Source organism: Aricia agestis, chromosome 5 (genome assembly GCF_905147365.1).
Source record: "Aricia agestis chromosome 5, ilAriAges1.1, whole genome shotgun sequence".
Lineage (NCBI taxonomy): Eukaryota > Metazoa > Arthropoda > Insecta > Lepidoptera > Lycaenidae > Aricia > Aricia agestis.
The window spans coordinates 10665614-10684067 of record NC_056410.1 but is presented as its reverse complement, the minus strand read 5'-3'; the positions used below and the strand labels follow the sequence as shown (position 1 = coordinate 10684067).

At 35.4% G+C, this 18454-nt stretch overlaps 2 protein-coding genes across 2 annotated transcripts; both read right to left on the bottom strand.

Annotated features, from left to right (window-relative positions):
• Positions 1–1974: 1974 nt before the first annotated feature.
• On the bottom strand, positions 1975–10056 carry LOC121727470. The gene is made up of 3 exons (XM_042115347.1): positions 10052–10056; positions 3774–3777; positions 1975–3502 (listed from the first exon to the last, which is right to left on the bottom strand). Exon 3 carries the CDS (start codon positions 3143–3145, stop codon positions 2195–2197), a length of 951 nt encoding a protein of 316 aa, XP_041971281.1. The 5' UTR covers positions 3146–3502; positions 3774–3777; positions 10052–10056; the 3' UTR covers positions 1975–2194.
• LOC121727467 (NPC intracellular cholesterol transporter 1-like) lies at positions 8392–11421 on the bottom strand. Its single transcript, XM_042115341.1, has one exon. The coding sequence runs from the start codon at positions 11266–11268 to the stop codon at positions 8467–8469; it is 2802 nt and encodes a 933-aa protein (XP_041971275.1). The 5' UTR covers positions 11269–11421; the 3' UTR covers positions 8392–8466.
• Positions 11422–18454: the final 7033 nt, after the last annotated feature.

Genomic DNA, 18454 nt, shown 5'->3' with positions numbered 1-18454 from the left:
ATGCCTAATATGGTAAGCGCCAGTTAATCTGGAATCAAGGTAGACTCCAAGAAACTTTACACTATCTCTAACCGGGAAAACTTGTTCATTATGTTGAATGTTAACTACAGGCGTAATTTTAGATCGAGAAAAAACTACCACAGAACTCTTCGGAACTGAAATATTGAGGCCATGTCGGTCCATCCACTCCATGAGGTATCTAATTGCAGTGTTAAGGCGTTCGGAACATACTGAAATATCCTTAGAGGCAATGTACACCGTCAAATCATCGGCATACTGAGAGACCTCACAAAAGCTACTTACGGAAAGATCTAAATCAAAGCTATAAATGTCATAAAGGAGAGGACTAAGAGGATTACCTTGAGGAAGGCCTTTATAAACAATAAGAGGGGGGAGGGTTAAATTTTGGGTGGATACGATAACAAAACGACAGGAAAGGGAATTAATTATGTAATTGATCATCTTCACTGGGACTCTCAGATAATGCAGTTTCTGCCTGAGAACCGGAAGAAGAACGTTGTCATATGCCGATGAAATGTCAAGGAACACACCTACCACATGTTCGCCTTTCGAAAAGGCAATGCGTACGTCAGTCACGAAAGATCCGAGACCGTCCATAGTGCTAAAGCCTTTCCGAAAACCGAACTGTGTTTTGGATAGTATACCATTGTTCTCCATAAACCACTCCAATCTATTTTTGATCATATGATCTAAAATTTTGCCCAAGGTGATAGAGAGAGCGATAGGTCTATAATTAGACGGATCTCCACAAAGTTTTCCAGGTTTGAGTAGCGGCAAAATAATCTGTGTTCGCCATTCCTCCGGGGGCATCTCAGATTGGAAAATATCATTTAAAACCTTGAGGCACACTCCTTGGGTAACGGGGCCACTGTTTACTATAAATGAATACGGTAATCCATCACTGCCAGGAGCGGTATCCTTTAATGAATTTAAGACCAATTGAAATTCCTCCGGGGAAAAGGGACCATCTAAGTAACCTGTAGGAGGACCAGGAGAAAAATAATTGTGACACTCGTCAAAAGTTGGAACTGACGGAGTTGCCACCCTTTGAGAGAAAGCATATATCCACTCCGATGGGTCATTGGACGGATGGTAATCACTCACCAAAGAACCGCGGAATCTTCTGATGTTCTTCCAGACTAGCGAAGGACGAGATGATGGTGAAAGACTGAGGCAGAACTGACGCCAACCATTTTTTTTCTTATTGGATAATAAGAGTCTAACCTCAGCTGCTACTTTTTTATAATTTAAATAGTTTTCTAAGGTCATAGCCCCAGAAAACAGTCTTTCTGCGTCCTTGCGACGCTTACAAGCCTCAGTACACTCGGAGTCCCACCAGGGAGGAGACAGAATTCTCTGATCTCCTGTGGATTTAAGTGGAATGCTCCTATCCGCAGCCAATAGAAGGACATTTTTTAAATTTTGATAAACAGAGAGTGTGTCGTTGTTTTCGGAAGGTAACAGAAGGCTAATTTCAGAATCTGTCACATCAGCGAATTGGGACCAATTCGCATTAGCTGTTTTATATTTAAGCCGAGGGGGAGGCAGTGGTAATGTCTGTCTAGTATGTCTGTGAATGATTGTAATTAGGATTGTGAAATGATCACTACCATAAGAGCTGGGAATGACTGTCCAGGTACATGAAGGGGCAAGGGGAGGGGAGCATAATGATAGATCCACCACACTCCTCGGGTTCTGCAAAGGAGAGACCCGACGCGTGGGGGATCCATCATTAAGGACTATTAGGTTATTACTATCAAATATATCAATCAGGATGGGGGAATTTAGATCATTGGAATGGGAGCCCCAAGATGTATTGTGGGTGTTAAAATCACCCAGCACAACCAAGGGGGAAGGAACTGAGGAGAAAATAGAGGAAAGTTCGGAAAAAATTGTGGGGTTGGGGTGAGGGACATACACAGATATATAAATAATACCTAAAACACATACAGCTACAATATTAAAGCTACTACTATGTACAGGGAGGTTATATACAGAATATGTACAATGGCTGGAGACCAAAATGGCTGCTCCAGCCCTGCCATCAGACCTGTCGTCCCGGAAACAGACATAGCCTGGGATTCGAAAACGAGACCCCGGTGCCAGCCATGTTTCCTGGACGGCAAGAATTGATGGCTTATGTAAATTAATTAAACTACAAATATCTGGTTTTTTATTCCTGATGCTCCGGCTGTTCCACTGTATTACAGTGTGAGCCATTATTGGGCAACAGTTTTGAGATATGGGTCAGGTTGGAAAGAGTTTTGTTCGGTAGGGAGTCGCCAAATCTAGAAATGAGGTCAATAAAAAAGTAAGAAAGATTGTCAAGCAGTTTGTCGTTCTGGGAAACAGGGGACTTTTCATTAGGTGAGGGATATGCACATCCATTAGGAGACTGGCATTCTGGTTCTTCAATTATATTTCTGTGTGCCTCATGGTCATACCCAGGGGCCACAGGAATAATGGGACGACGGGGAATATACACAGTCTTCCTATAGGAAGTGGTGGTGGGAGAATTTGTCTGTCTGTCATTCTGTCTGTCAGTCTGTCTATAAGTCTGTCTAGAAGTGTTGACATTTGCAGAAGAAGAAGTCCTAGCAGAATCGGCAAAGGATCGTCTCACACGGGGGAATCGAGCTGACGCCTCCATGTATGAGATACTTTCCCGACTCATTACAAACTTTATTTCTTTTTGCCTGATATATTCAGGGCAAGAAACATCATTTGCTGCATGTGGACCACTACAGTGCATGCAAGTTAAAGAAGTTGCAGTGCATGTTGCTCCTTCATGCTTATGTGAACACTTAAAGCACCGGGGTTCTGACCTACACTGTGCCTTAACGTGACCAAAGCGACAACATTTATTGCACTGTATTGTGGGTAACTTATATACTTCAACTGGTAACGAGTTGTAGTAGCAGTAAACATGAGGAGGTAATTTTTGTCCTGTGATTGTAAGAACCACAGATTGCGTAGGTAGCCAAACAGGGGAGTTTTGGTCAGTCATAGATTTGCGACTCAACCTACGTGCTCTAACTACTTTGCCATTACCTGATGGAACTTGCATGTTTTCAACCAACTCCTCCATAGACCAGTCTACAGGGACATTGCGGACAATGCCCATACGAGATACGCTGTATGACGGTATAGTTGCAATGTATCCTGCACTTGATAAGCTAGGCAAGTCTATAAAAGAGTTAGCGTGGTCTGGAGATTTAAATTCGATTGAAACGCGATTACGGCCTATCTTTTTAATACCATCCAATTTAATATTTTGAACATTATTTTTAAAAACGAACTGACCAAACTGGATGGGATTAAGGACAGGACCCCGTTCGGTCTCTGGCTTTGTTACATGGACAATATAAGGAGCAGCGTCATCGGCATTGTATACTTTTTTATTTGCAAAATCTGGGTTAACATAGTGCAACTGAATAGAAGGCACTGAATGTGTATTAGTTGTTGTCTTTTTTGCTGAAGGCTCATTAATATCCTCATTATTCCGCTTTCTACTATTTACATGACCACCTCCGGGATCCGGAGGATCAGTATCTAGATCCATATTTACAAATGAAACCGGCTTAACCTATAAACAAAACACCTTACAAATACTAAGTACTTACGATAAGGACAACACAAACTATAACACAAAACACAAGATAAAGCTAAGATTAATCAACTAATGATGAAAAAATAAACAAAAAGCTGAAAAACCGCCTTTAAAACTAAAAATAAAAAGGACGCTTGTTGACAGCACTCAACCAAAGAGCAAAAGTCCCTACAGGGAGTCAATGACTGCTACTGTCTCGATTCCCCGAGTACACCATAAGATTTTGACAGCTAATGTCTTATGTCAAAATCTTCATCAAATTACAGTTAAGTAATTAATATTCGTCTCTGAATGCGGCAGTTAGTCATAACTCATAGCTCATAGTCTTAAAAGGTAAAATGATCGTGATTTGTAAGACAAAGACACAAATGTTACATTAGAAAAAATTTATTAGAATTGCTATGCTTTACAAAAATAGATACATTCTTAAGTCAAAATTTTCATCAAATTACAGTTAAGTAATTAATATTCGTCTCCGAATGCGGCAGTTAGTCATAGCTCATAGTCTTATGAGGTAAAATGATCGTGATTTGTAAGACACAAAATGTTACATTAGAAAAAATTAATTAGAAATCCTATGGTTTACAAAAATAGATAAGTACATTACTATATAACTATAATTCTAATTTTAATAGTGAAGTTTTAAGTCTAGTTACACATAACACAAACGTTATACCCACAGGCATAATCATCATCATTAAACAAAATATTTTATAGTAATATAATTTATTTTATTTCTATAATTATGATTCGTTGATGTTGAAGCAACTTCTGAATTAAACATTATCTATAGTAGATTTAATACATTAAGTAACACCTATTTTATAAATCAGTATTATACAATAAAAGGCACGTATATAATTGCTTGTCTTTATTCCCAAAATATTTCCATCACGATTTCCATAGACAATTTTAAAAGTTGTATAAAAATGTTTAATGTAATGAGTATGTACCTTATGGAACGTGATCAGGTGATCACTGATCACAATAAATTGTCCACGAGCTCAAGACTTAACATAGTTGTGAATGGCACGTAAAAACTAGCTCTTTTTAAGAATTACATGCTATATTTTACTAGAAAATGTTTACAAGACAAGCCAATTTGACATTATTAGTGTAAACGAAACCAGCTATGTAAGTTTTTCACGAATGATTCGTGGAATGGCTCAAAGAGCTGGCTCTTTGAGCCAGCGACAGCTAGACCTTCATAATTTTTAAAAGCTGTTTTTTTCTGTAGATGTCCCTTTAAAGAGCAGACCAGCGACCCATGGTCGCTGGTCTGCTCTTTTTGGGTCTTTTGGGTCACGGTTGCTTGTGGTATATATCTATTTATGTATGTCGTAGGATGATTTGATAAATCGAATCTATCGCGAAAATTCTAGGGACTTCGCGAAAACACGGATAAATAATTAGACAATGGTGATATATATATATAGAAGGTGGGAAAGTCAATCGAGCTAAATCTTACTAGTTATCTTACTAGCAACCCAGCCCTTTCAAGTGTCAATGTCAGAATCAAATAAATGTCAGTTTTGAAAAAAGTTGCGCGATTTTCACTTAGTGGAGACCATTTAGGTACTATAGACTGGAGAGAGCCTTATATCGGTGTATAAGCGTCAAAAGCGTGTAATGTTATGTGATACTTACTAGGACATAACAAAGGAGTCGGTCTGCATATTTCATGTAATAAAAGTGTTAATAAAGGTTTTGAGTGAACATTTAATGCTAGATATTGTTGAGTTTTGTGGTTCCGCTAAATAATATACCATAAGAATGGTCAAAGAATGCCTCAAACACGTGGATTTAACATTAAATACGTATGTTTTGAACAACGTTTTTTGGGCTTTTCAATCGGTATTTTTGTAAGCTAAAAAGATAATTTATAAGTTTATTAATCCCTTATTCGTGCTATTTAAGGTATTAGTGCCAAAAATGTCACATCAATTAACAATTTGGCTATAAAAATTGCATAGCTTTTTACGTGTAATCTCATCACTCGAACTGTAGTTAATCGATAGATAAAAATATTCAAGAAAATAAACGCACACTACTTGTATGAAAATAAGCACAAAATGGCCACGCGATGACGGGCTAAGACTACATCTATACTATAATACTTTATCTGTGGTGGAGACATAAATCTACAAAGTTTCTTCAACAAAGTAAGTAAGTAAGGTAAGTAGATATTTGATTTTTATGTACTAATTTATTATATTCTGTGTAGCTTTGTTATGATTTGTGAAAAAACGTAGTGTTTATGTGGTTTTGATTAATTTGAAATACATACTTGCAAGTGGCAAAATAGTTCCCATTGACCATTAGCAACTCTATTTTAATAAGGCAGCAATAAGGTTTATATTTACGAAATTAAAAGGTTTTCGATTTATTTTTATATTTCAGTTGATTTCATGAAAGTTAAATTAAGGTTTACTATTTATGACCTATAAAAAAACTACTTGCTAGATCTCGTTCAAACCAATTGTCGTTGGTAGTTTTAATAGTAATGTACATCATATATTTTTTTACAATTAAAAATGCATCAATGCGTGCTTCCCGTTATGACCTACGGGGCGGAAACCTGGCCTTTTACAGCAGGGCTAGCTCGTAAGTTTTCCGTCGCTCAGCGTGCTATGGAACGCGCTATGCTCGGAGTTTCTTTGGCGGATAAGCTTCGAAATGAAACAATTCGTCAAAGAACTAAAGTCACCGACATAGTGCAGAGAATCAGTACGCTGAAGTGGAACTGGGCTGGTCACGTAGCTCGAAGAACAGACGATCGCTGGAGTAAACTTACTCTGGAATGGAAACCAAGGCTGGGAAATCGGGGTGTAGGTCGACCTCCAACTAGGTGGGACGACGATCTCCGCTTAGTTGCAGGCCCATGTTGGATGCGAGTAGCAGGAGATCGGTCATCTTGGCGTTCATTGAGAGAGGCCTATGTCCAGCAGTGGACGACTATAGGCTGATATGATGATGAACTACCCTAACTTCTCATAATAATTATATATATAATATGGTGTACATTGCTATAAAAACTACCAACGAAAATTGGTTTGAATGAGATCTTGCTAGTAGTTTTTTTATACGTCATAAATGGTAAACCTTATTGTATTCAACTTACATTAAATCAACTGAAATATAAAAATAAACCTTTTAATTTCATAGAAATAAATGGGCGAGTCCAACTCGCACTTGGCCGATTTTTTATTAATAAGTACATCGATCTACAGAAAAACTTACTGCTTTTATGTCGAAGGTCTAGGTGCCGTTGGCCTTTTAAAGTTTATCATTAAAAATATTTCAATTGAGGTAGCGGAAATTTTATGGAAAACTAGTTTGAAAGTTATGCAAGCGTCAGATGAATTTAAAATATGCATATTCACTAGTGGCACATGACAAGTTGGTCAGAGGCCAGAGTTGCTAGGCAATCCGATTACTTAGGTACCTACTATAAAAACGATTAGCTAGGTAACAAAATGTGATAAAACCTAATACTGAAGATAGTAATGACGAGTACGGAGTAGGTACCTACCTATTATCAATACACCGGTTGTTTTAAAATATTGTAATTATATATAAGCACGCGGCATGCCTAGTGTATATTTCATTATATAATTGTACCTACCTAGATACAGACAGACTCGTAATAATTAATAAACCATTTAAATATAAACAATCGCCAACGCAGCCTATTATATCATGCTGAATTCCTTTAAGGAAATTAAATGTTACAGAAATTTTGAGCATAAGTACCTACTCAGTTGTACAGTTCCAATTTAATTGCCTGTCAAATTACCTAATCCATTTTTTTCAATAATATTATGAACTTTGAAAGATGTTACCGTACATTAAATTAGCACTAAATCGAGTGACAAATACCTAAGTAACTTATGGACATTAATACTAAATTAGAGCATTAGCGTACGACGTACGTAATGCCTTTTCATAATATCATTAAAGTATCTTAACTAATTACACTTAACTAATTAACAATTGGTATGAATGATCGCTCAGTTTAATTCTTATCATCACAGAACAATAATTAGTTACAGGTAAATTGTTTGTACACATGTTACCAGGTAGATTTAGCTTTAGATTTAGCTTCCCGTAGCTACCCCATTTATATAAGTTTAACGTTCCCCGGCATATCTGATTTCTCGACTTGAATCTTATGATTAAATAGTCATATTATGCTACAACAAGAAGCGCTTTACATCAGATCAGCAGTGCGGTAGTGCAACTCTTGGCCATAGCCACTTCCATGCATGCTATTTTAAGAATTATCAACGTATTTAAATCTAAATTGGCTTCTATTTCAATCCAAAATGCGACTTAAATGATCCAGGCTGATCTGATGCAAATTGAGCCATAAAAAAATCTGCAAGCCTTTTAACAATTGCCTTGTGTTGGCACTTTGCCTTTGTTATTAATTATTATTTTATCTAACACAAACCTAATATTTGGACGCTGTCAAGCATACCTATTTTGTGTATCATCCCAATCTTTAGATTATTTAGAACAAGACTGCATTCATAACTCAACAATATTTCTTGTGGGTTAATACACAATTTATGCTTAACAGCGACCATTTATAAATAGGTTCTTTTTAATTTTGAGCACTTTGGACTTAATTGTGTTAGTCCTAAGATGACATTACCTATATTGTGAGGTAGATGTCTATACTATTAATATTTAAACCGAAATTATAAAAACCTTTGAATAAGATTTTTTTTTATTTTTACTATTATTATAATATGTATTTTGTAGAGAAAATATTAACTTAGATAATATTATATCCTACTCGGATGAGAAATTGTGACTAGTCAATGTCGACATTATAAACCATTTTGCTCATTATTTTTAGTGTTATTCAATTCAACCGCCTCCGGAGAAAAGTCTGCTTTATTTCTAGAACTTCTTTTTGGTCCAATAAACGACAACACAACGGGGAGGAACAATAGACCGTTAAACAATCCAAAAAGAATTACGAGGAAAAATATTTTGAAGAAAGATTGGAAAGTGTAGGCTTTCGATTGACTCAAAAACGACAAGGAAAGGAACGTGGAACCACCACCGAGGAGAACTGCGGTACCAATAGACGTCACCGTTTTGAGGGCTCTCTCGTTTCTCGTGCCCTCTTTTATAGTTAAAAACGTGTGCCCCACATGAGCGGCGTAATCTACACAAAGGCCGATCGCAAGTTCGAGACCGATGCAGCAAACAATGTCAACGGTCATGCCCCATCTTTGCATGAAGCCGAGAACATTTATTATTGTCAATAACACGCAGATAAATATCCACAGACACATTTGAATGTTCGTTATCAACACAATTGTGCACAGCATTACACACAGCAGAGCTAATTCCACGTTTCTTTCGACTTCTACCGCAATGACCTCATCAGTGGCCCAGTTTCCGAAAGCCTTAGCCCAGACGCTTCTATACCCGCTGCCGGTGGTTATATTTGTGTTTTTGACTGTATCTTTTACAGTGTGCATAGCGGGAATATAAGTTTCGGGTCCTTCGAATCTGGGGAACGTGAAAGACATTAAAGACGCTAAGGTCTGATTAATAGTGCCGCCGCACTGAAGTGGCTCGGGAAACCTAAATTGAAATTGGTATTTTCCTCCCACGGGACTGAACAAAAACTGAGACAAGTACCGATTGAATTTCTCATCGGACAGATCGCTCCCGTTTAGTAAATTATGATTGTAGTTAGTGAGAACATATTGATGAAATGTTTCTACCCATGAATCCATGTCTGCAACATAGGACTCTTTTTTTAACTCTTTTACCATATTATGTAATTTTTTGAATTCAGTATTGTAATTCATGTCACCGAGAGTAACGATAGCTGGATTTCCTTCCCTTGGATAGTAATGTTCATAGCTGTTTAAGAAATCCTTGTAATAAGTATTATCAGGAATAAACCACTGTGGGTCAAATCTTTGTTCCAAATGAAATATAGATTCAATACTAAAACCTGTGACAATGAGGGTAAAAAGTATAATGACTATTTTTCCAGGTAGAGTAAACACAATATTTTCATAGAACTTTGCTAAAATCTTTGAAAAAAATGTTTCTCCATCGGATAATTTAATATCTCTCTCATGTTGATAGCAGAAGAATACACCATTTCTTCTAGCTTCTATTCTTTTTATATCTAATGTAAATACAGCTACAAAAAATGTTACTGAAAATATGAATATAAAGAACACACCCATTGCTGCATATAAGCAGAAGGACTTTAATGATGGTAAAATTGTAATAGCACCAACTAATAAGGCAACAATATCAGTAAATGAGGTTATCACAATAGATACACCGGCATGCTCCAGCATATGGCCAATCTTTAAAGGAAGACTCGTTGCTGGGTCTGTTGATGAAACAACTATCTTCCAACAAGCATTCATAACGAACATATCGTCCAACCCTAACCCCATTAAAAGGAAAGGTAGTGAAGAGTGCACGGGACCAAATGGTATGCCAATAAGAGAACACCAACCTATGGTACATCCATACGCCATGCCTACACTCATAAGTCCGACACCTCCTAGGGTCAGTCGGAATTCTAACCAGTTCCAACGGGATATAGCCAGTAAAACATATATAAACATGACAAAAATACCTGTAAACAGTTTGCCCATCTCACCAAACATTGCTTCCCCACTAGTATCAGCAAAACTTCTTCCGGACTCATAGTAGAAATTTAAGTCTTTGTATTGTTCGTGTAGTGTTTCAGCATACTCAAGAAATTTTTTCTCCCATAGAGCGAGGGGAACCGATGTCCACTCTTCTGTACCAATCAAATTGCCCACTTCATTCATGTTCACATCAGTCATATTCACATACATGTACCACGTCACTAAAATTGATTTAGCTATAACGATATCTCCATTAATGTCGTACTCCACACCTCCCAGTAGTTTTGTGTAGTCATAGGGATGACCGGTAACCGGATTTACTTTAATATCATTAACTCTAGCTATTATGTCATTCTTAGTAGTATTGTACAACAATTCTTCTTTATTTGACCACAGATCGAGAACATTATTTTGTAAGCATGTTTCATCAAAATTCTCAACTAGACTGCAATAAAATGAGGTGTCCATCCAGAGGGAGGGGTCTGAGTAATCAACGTGTGTTTTATTTTTCTTTTCGGGTTCATCAGATCTAGACTTCCAGCTTGAAGCTCCAAAATTTACTATAGGAACTTTTAGACATAAATCATTTATTGAATATGTCTTATTGTCATATTCTGCTTTCATATATTCTACATGTTTGGTTATATTTTTTATGGCAAATAACACTTCCGGCTCAAGAACATTATCAGCAGTAATTAATATTCTTTGCATCCTGAGCATTGTCCCAAAGTTTTCAATATACCAATTGGTGTCATGGTAAAAGTCCGAATCAGGTGGCACCCAAAGTTTTATGGGATTCTTTTCTATGTAAAATTTGTATAGGCCACCACAGCTGAGTATCACGAATATCCAAGAAAATGCTATAGTTCTCCATGGGTTTTTAGCAATTAACACACCCAGTACAAAAAATATTCTCTCCACAAAATGCACGAATATTGAGGAAATCTTTTCCCATAGCTGTTGAGGAGTTTTTATTTTCTCCGTTTCAGACATGTGTAAATTGATATCAATTTATCACACAGTAAAAGAGCACTAAAACACTGCACTGATTTTTATCAAAAATGATAAACAAAGCCTGTTAGATATAACGATTCCAACAGAACGTAAATTCAGTTACTTTGATGAATGTGTTAATATTTTTTGTGACAAAACGTGACATTTAAATTAAATTTAATTATGACTTTTACAAAAGCCTTTGTAAAATAATATTATTTTTCTGTCAGCAGACATATTAATTAGATAAACCACTGCATATCGTCAAGTTCCAGATGTAATAGTAATTTTGTTTTTGACTAAATTTTATTATGATTGTCAATGTCAGATGGATGAAAGTTGCGAACAAAAAAAAATTGGGTTCGAAATTTAAACATCGCACCAAAACTAAACCGATTTTTGACCGATAATCTGTACAATTTTTAAGCAAGGTCGACAGTGATTGGCTGATAAAAAAGACCGTCGAGAATATAAACTACATGAGAAGAAGTTTAAAACTCAAAGTTCCATTTTCATTTTCTGAAAATTATATAAATATTTTGTAGCAACTCCCACAAAAATTGAAAATTAAGTGGATTAATTATTAAAAATCGAATGGTAAGCCATTGTAAAATGTAAATATAACCGTAAATTGATAAATTGAAGCAAAACATAATATCATGTCATACCATGTTCTAATACAAAGTATGTCGTAGTATTTGCATATTTGTACATTAATTTACAAGTTAAACTATATTAATATGAAAAAGATAAATAATTATTTCATAGAAAATATTATTTAATGTATAATATCAGTATGCAGTTAATTTGGAAAATGTTGAAATGTGTCTATGGTTTTGTTGTAGTAATATTACTGGCAATGATGAAATACTCAAACCAGATATTATGTTACTACCGCGCGCGTTGTGAAGCTTCAAATACAGCCCAATTGGGCCGTCTGTTGTTTAGTCTGCATCGAGCGCAGTCACGAATGTGCCGCGCCTTGTCTTACCTAAATAAATTGAAAATGACGTCGTGCGTGTATCGAAAATGTACCAATTATGACTCGAAAGTAAACAAAACACATGGAATCTCTTACCACATGTCTTGATTGCAATAAATACCTCGATTATTTACATTTTCAATTATTTTTTCGAACAATCTGGAAAAAATCGAATTTTCGTCATAGCTCAGGCGAAGAAAGAGACAGCGATACGATTCGACGTTTAAAAATAGAACTGTCTCTTTTACGTAAAAGTTTTTCGTATCTTTTGTTTCACTCATCTGTCAAATTTGTCAATGTCTGCAATTTTTAATTTGAAAATTGTTCGGAAGAGATTTAAGCCGGAAAATAGTATGGACGTAACATATCTGTATAAGTACAATATCATTGGGTACTGGTTATTAACAGCTTAGATACCTACAATTATTAATTTATTTTTAGTTTGCAACATTTTAGTCTGCAGGCAATAGCTGTAAAGGAGATTTTAGGAGGAGGAGAAGGAAAGTATGGGATTATGAGTGGTGCGGCCATCAAGGGAATATCCTCTGATCAAGTGAGGTGGTATGCAGCTGGTCTGAGCCTGCGCGATAGATTTCAGTTGTCGTATACAGGGTGTAACAAAACAAAGTGATAATACTTAAGTGTGTATGTATAAAGGTGCGCGTCCACTGGATCGGAATCTGAGCGTACGTTACGCAGCGGATGAATTTGTTGCTTTGCATGTATGGTAGGTACTGACGTCATTCTGCGCCTGACAAATATATGACGACACGACGCACCGTCCGCACCGTACGTCCCGATTCCGACCCGGTGGACGCGCAGCTTAAATCCCCTCCCATTATAGAGTTTACTGTATAAGCTATTCTATATGGAATATGTATATTTATATATAAAATACATAAAACTATTCTGTAATATTATAATATTGAATATTATATAGAAATCAACAAAAGCTTGTGGATTAAATCTGTTTTATTGTTTAATTTACCTTATTAGGTTATTTATTTAGCTATGTACAATAATTTTTATTGAAATAAAACAATTTTATTTGAGCTCGTTTCTTTTTAAATTCTTTTTTAATTTTTGGTATGTTTAGAGTGAAAGGTTTTGCACTTAAATTTTTTTAACTTAAACTTCAAATTAAAAAATAACAGGTGTAATTTTTTTTCTTTTAAGCCCGACTCCTTGTTACGTACATTGGTTACGTAGTATACCATAGACATAATATATATTGAGTATACAATTACATTCTCTTTGGTCAATATTTGATTGTCAAAGCATTTGACAATATTTTTTTTAAGAAAAGCTATTTAGTAGCAAAACACTAGTACCGTAAACCCATAGACTTAATATATACTGTCAGGTTTATGCGTAAACCACCAGTCATTGGACAGCTTTTTTTTACAGAAATAGCTGTAAAAAATTAAATACTTCGCATGAAATACAAATAGATATTTTATATTTTTTGTTCATAAATTATCTAACTTAAGATATGCAAACATAAAAATGCGATGGTTTTTCAGTTTATATTGATTTTTTAGGAAAAACTGAATTGTAGGTAAAACCCAGTCATGGTACAGAATTTCAGTAGTTGGACACCAAAAACTAGTAGTTGGACGAGCAAAGTTTGATTGAAATTTGGTTAAAATAGGTATTGTAAGTAGGAAACATTATAAATAATTGTTGTTTTCACATAATATATTTTTATGATTTATTACAAAATAAGGTATTTTAACTAAATACGTAACAAAAAATTACTTGAAAAAATTAAAATTCTTACCAATTATATCACATATTAATTATTACTTATAGTACTATTGTAACATATCCATACTAATAATATAACTTTATGAGTGTGAAAATCTATTCGTCTATCTGTTTGTCAATTACTTCTTCACGCCCAAACCGCTGAACAGATTTTGCAAAAAATTTGTATGGCGTCTCCATACAAATTTTTTGCAAAATCTGTTCAGCGGCTTGGGCGTGAAGAAGTAAAAGAATTCTTTGAGTCCCGGAAAGGAAAAATAGTACTTTTATCCCGGGAAAATGTACGGTATCCACTCGATAAACTTAATTTGACGCAATGGAGTTACGGCCGTCATCTATAGGTAATTAATATTAAAGATATGAAAGGATAGTTTCTTTATGACTGTATATTACCTTGTTCAGGTAAAACTTAACTCAAATATTTATAAATTTCAGATTGTCCTCATCGAGCCAATCGGCATACTCAGACAATATATTGAAATATGCAGCACAATGCAGAGCTGCTCATTTACCTGTTGCTGTGGCCGTACTCTAAAGAGTAAAGAGACAAGTCAGCTGCAAATTAACTTTCGTAATGAATAATACTCTCACCTTTCGAATATACTTATATCAAGTAGATCAGTATAATTTCATCTAATAACGTCCAATAACTGTTTTTCAGCACTTTTACAATACCAGTAGTAGGACTGTAGGACCGGCCAGAGAACCTTTAAATGAGAAAAAAGGTTATTATGAACCAGATGACGCCCGCAACTCCGTCGCGCCAAAATTCGTTTATCGTGGGGAACCGTACATTTTTCTTTAACATTAAAAGTATCCTATGTCCTTTCCAGGGACTCAAAGCATCTCCATACCAAATATCAGTCAAATCGGTTTAGCGATTTGGGCGTGAAGAGGTAACAGACAGACAGACAGACAGATACACTTTCGCTATGTACGTAAGTATGGATGTACAAAAATACTTAATAGATTGTTATTTATACAATAACACGTTAATAATAACATTTTTTTTTTAATGAAATAAGGGGGCAAACGAGCAAACGGGTCACCTGATGGAAAGCAACTTCCGTCGCCCATGGACACTCGCAGCATCAGAAGAACTGCAAGTGCGTTGCCGGCCTTTTATGAGGGAATAGGTTAATATAGTAAGGAAGGGAGGGTAGGGATGGGAGGGAAAGAGGGGAGGGTAGGGATGGGAAGGGAATAGGGGAGGGTAGAGAGGGGAATAGGGTAGGGGATTGGGCCTCCAGTAAACTCACTCACTCGACGAAACATAGCGCAAGCGCTGTTTCACGCCGGTTTTCTGTGAGAACGAGGTACTTCTCCGGTCGAGCCGGCCCATTCGTGCCGAAGCATGGCTCTCCCACGTATAAATACAATGTATATCATAATAAAAATATTATTAAAAACTTAAGCATGTTTCTTAATTTTTTCTTTTCATTTGCAACGTGATGACCATGGCGACAAAAAGATATTTTATTTTGGTTTCAACTTACAACGCACCTTGATAAATTTTTTCTATTTTTATTTTAACGTAACGTTTTATTAATCATAAAAGTATATTGTGCAGTAAACAGTTATTTTTCCGGGACAAAATGTACCCTATGTTCTTTTTCGGGACTCAAAGTATCTTTATACCAAATTTCAGCAAAATGGGTCCAGCCGTTTCCGCGTGATGTCGTGACCACGCGAAATATAACGTTCCGCGTAGCTTCGTCCGCGTAAATTAGATATTTCACAGACAAATAAGTCCACAAAAAATAGCCTATGATCCTTCACGTGGTCTACTTCTTACCTGTGCCAAATAACAGATAAATTTCTCCAGTAGTTCGTGAGATAAGCCATTTCAAATAATTTGCTCCGTTTTTTCCACATTTTCCTCTATTTCTTCGCTGTTTTTAGTCTGAGCATGATAAAATATAGCCTATAGCCTTTTTCGATAAATGGGCTATCTAACACTGAAAGAATTTTTCAAATCGGACCAGTAGTTCCCGATATAAGCGCGTTCAAATAAGCCCTTTCAAATAATTTCCCCAATTTTTTCCACTTTTTCTCTATTTCTTCACTGTCATTAGTCTTAGCGTGATAAAATATAGCCTATAGCCTTTCTCGATAAATGGGCTATCTAACACTGAAATAATTTGTCAAATCGAACCAGTAGTTCCTGAGATTAGCGCGTTCAAATAAGCCCTTTCAAATAATTTCCCCAATTTTTTCCACATTTTTCTCTATTTCTTCGCTCTCATTAGTCTTAGCGTGATAAAATATAGCCTATAGCCTTTCGTGATAAATGGGCTATCTTACACTGAATTATTTTGTTCCTGAGATTAGTGCGTTCAAAAAAGCCCTTTTAAATAATTTCCCCAATTTTTTCCTCATTTTTCTCTATTTCTTCGCTCACATTAGTCTTAGCGTGATAAAATATAGCCTATAGCCTTCTTCTATAAATAGGCTATCTAACACTGAAAGAATTTTTCAAATCGGACCAGTAGTTCCTGAGATTAGCGCGTTCAAACAAACAAACAAACAAGCAAACAAACAAACAAACAAACTAACAAACTCTTCTGCTTCATAATATTAGTATATAGATATAAAACAAAGTCCCTTTGTTCCCTTTAATCTTTAAAACTACGCAACGGATTTTGATTCGGTTTTCTTTATTAGATAGAAAGGTTTATAAGACGTATAATAACATTAATTTAATAGTGGAAAATACTATAATTTTGGGGTTTCTAATGTGATGTCGTTAATAATTACACTTTTTCCGCTTACATTGCAAACGCGGGCTGAACTCTACGAGATTTATCAAAATAATGTACTAAGTATTGTACACTATGAAAAGGTCTACAGAAAACTCCGCGATGGTATTTAATATGTCTTTCTCTTATGGATATCCCATGATAACATTTTTTGTCATTTACTTTTAACTTCAATTGGCTAATTTTCGAAGCGATTTTAACCAATATGGCATTAATCCTTATTCAATTAGGTACATGGGCGTACCGAGGGGGAGGGGGGGGGGGGCAGGGGGGTTAATCGATATCATGAACTAATTGTTTTTCTTTCCTGTATCATAATGTGCTTCGAAATAATCGACAAATAGAAATATTCAAGAAAATAAACGCACACTGTTTGTATGAAAATAAGCACAAAATGGCCACGCGATGACGATTGACGGGCTAAGACTACATCTATACTATAAATTATAATACTTTATCTATGGTCATCCCTTTCAAATTAATCAGAGAAAAAAGGGATGACACTACGATGTTGCCACTTTTTAATTTCTTCACTTTCTTGACAGACTGTACAATATAATATTATAACAAAAGAATGTGCGAAAAATTCAAGTTCCTTTATTTTTGCCATTATTGATAGGCGAAAGAAGCCAAAAAATCACGTTTGTTGTATGGGAGCCCCCCTTAAATATTAATTATATTTTGTTTTCAGTATTTGTTGTTATAGCGGTAACAGATATTATGTAATACACAATCTGTGAAAACAGAAGTCTAGCAATAGCGGTTCTGGAAACAGACAGATGGACAGACAACGAAGTCTTAGTAATAGGGTCCCGTTTTTACCCATTGGGTACGGAACCCTAAAAACGAATACGACTTGAAAGTTGAAAGTCTTTTATAGAGTGGACTCGGCATAATGGTCTCTACCAAATCAAAATACTGTGGCCGGTCCGTCATTTTATGTTCCGGTTCTCCGAGGTACATAAACTGTCAAAGTGGCGTATTATAGGGATGTCGAAATTGAAAGAAAATATCGATATATCGATACATATTTGAAAAAATATCAATATCGGTCTCGATATATCGCGAAAAAAAAATCGATATATCGGTAAAATTTTTCGACCAATTTGCTTTTTTTTTTAATTAATTTATAGTCCGTCCAAAAAGTGAATAAATTAAAAAAAAATTGTCCTTGGATCGGTATGTTTATATTTTTACAAAAATTTTTGTTATTTTACCGATGGCTTGACTTCGTATGTGCTAATTTAGTTAATAATTAGACAATAAATAAGATTTGTGATAGAATAGAATATAACATGGCTTAATTTAAATACTTTAAACAAAATAAATTAAATATTTAAGGGAGCCCCAAATTAAACGTGATTTTTTTGCTATTTTTTGCTTGATATCAATAATGGCAAAAGGTAGGCACTTGAAATGTTCACAAAATACTCAGTTGTATACATACTTTAATAATAGTAATAATTGATGGTAAAATTAAAATAAACTGTAAACCCTTCGTGCGCGAGTACAACTCGTATTTGTCCGATTTTTTGGTAATTTTTGCCCGATATCAGTAATGGCAACATATATAATAATAAATAATTTTAAAATAAATTCAATAATTTTATTAAAATTAAGGAGGCCTATATAAAAAAAAAAAACATATTTGCCTATTTTGTCTCTACGTACTATAATA

Coding starts and splice junctions, on each gene's coding strand:
- LOC121727470 (XM_042115347.1), bottom strand. CDS start 3,145: ATGGGCATTGTCCGCAATGTCCCTGTAGACTGGTCTATGGAGGAGTTG.
- LOC121727467 (XM_042115341.1), bottom strand. CDS start 11,268: ATGTCTGAAACGGAGAAAATAAAAACTCCTCAACAGCTATGGGAAAAG.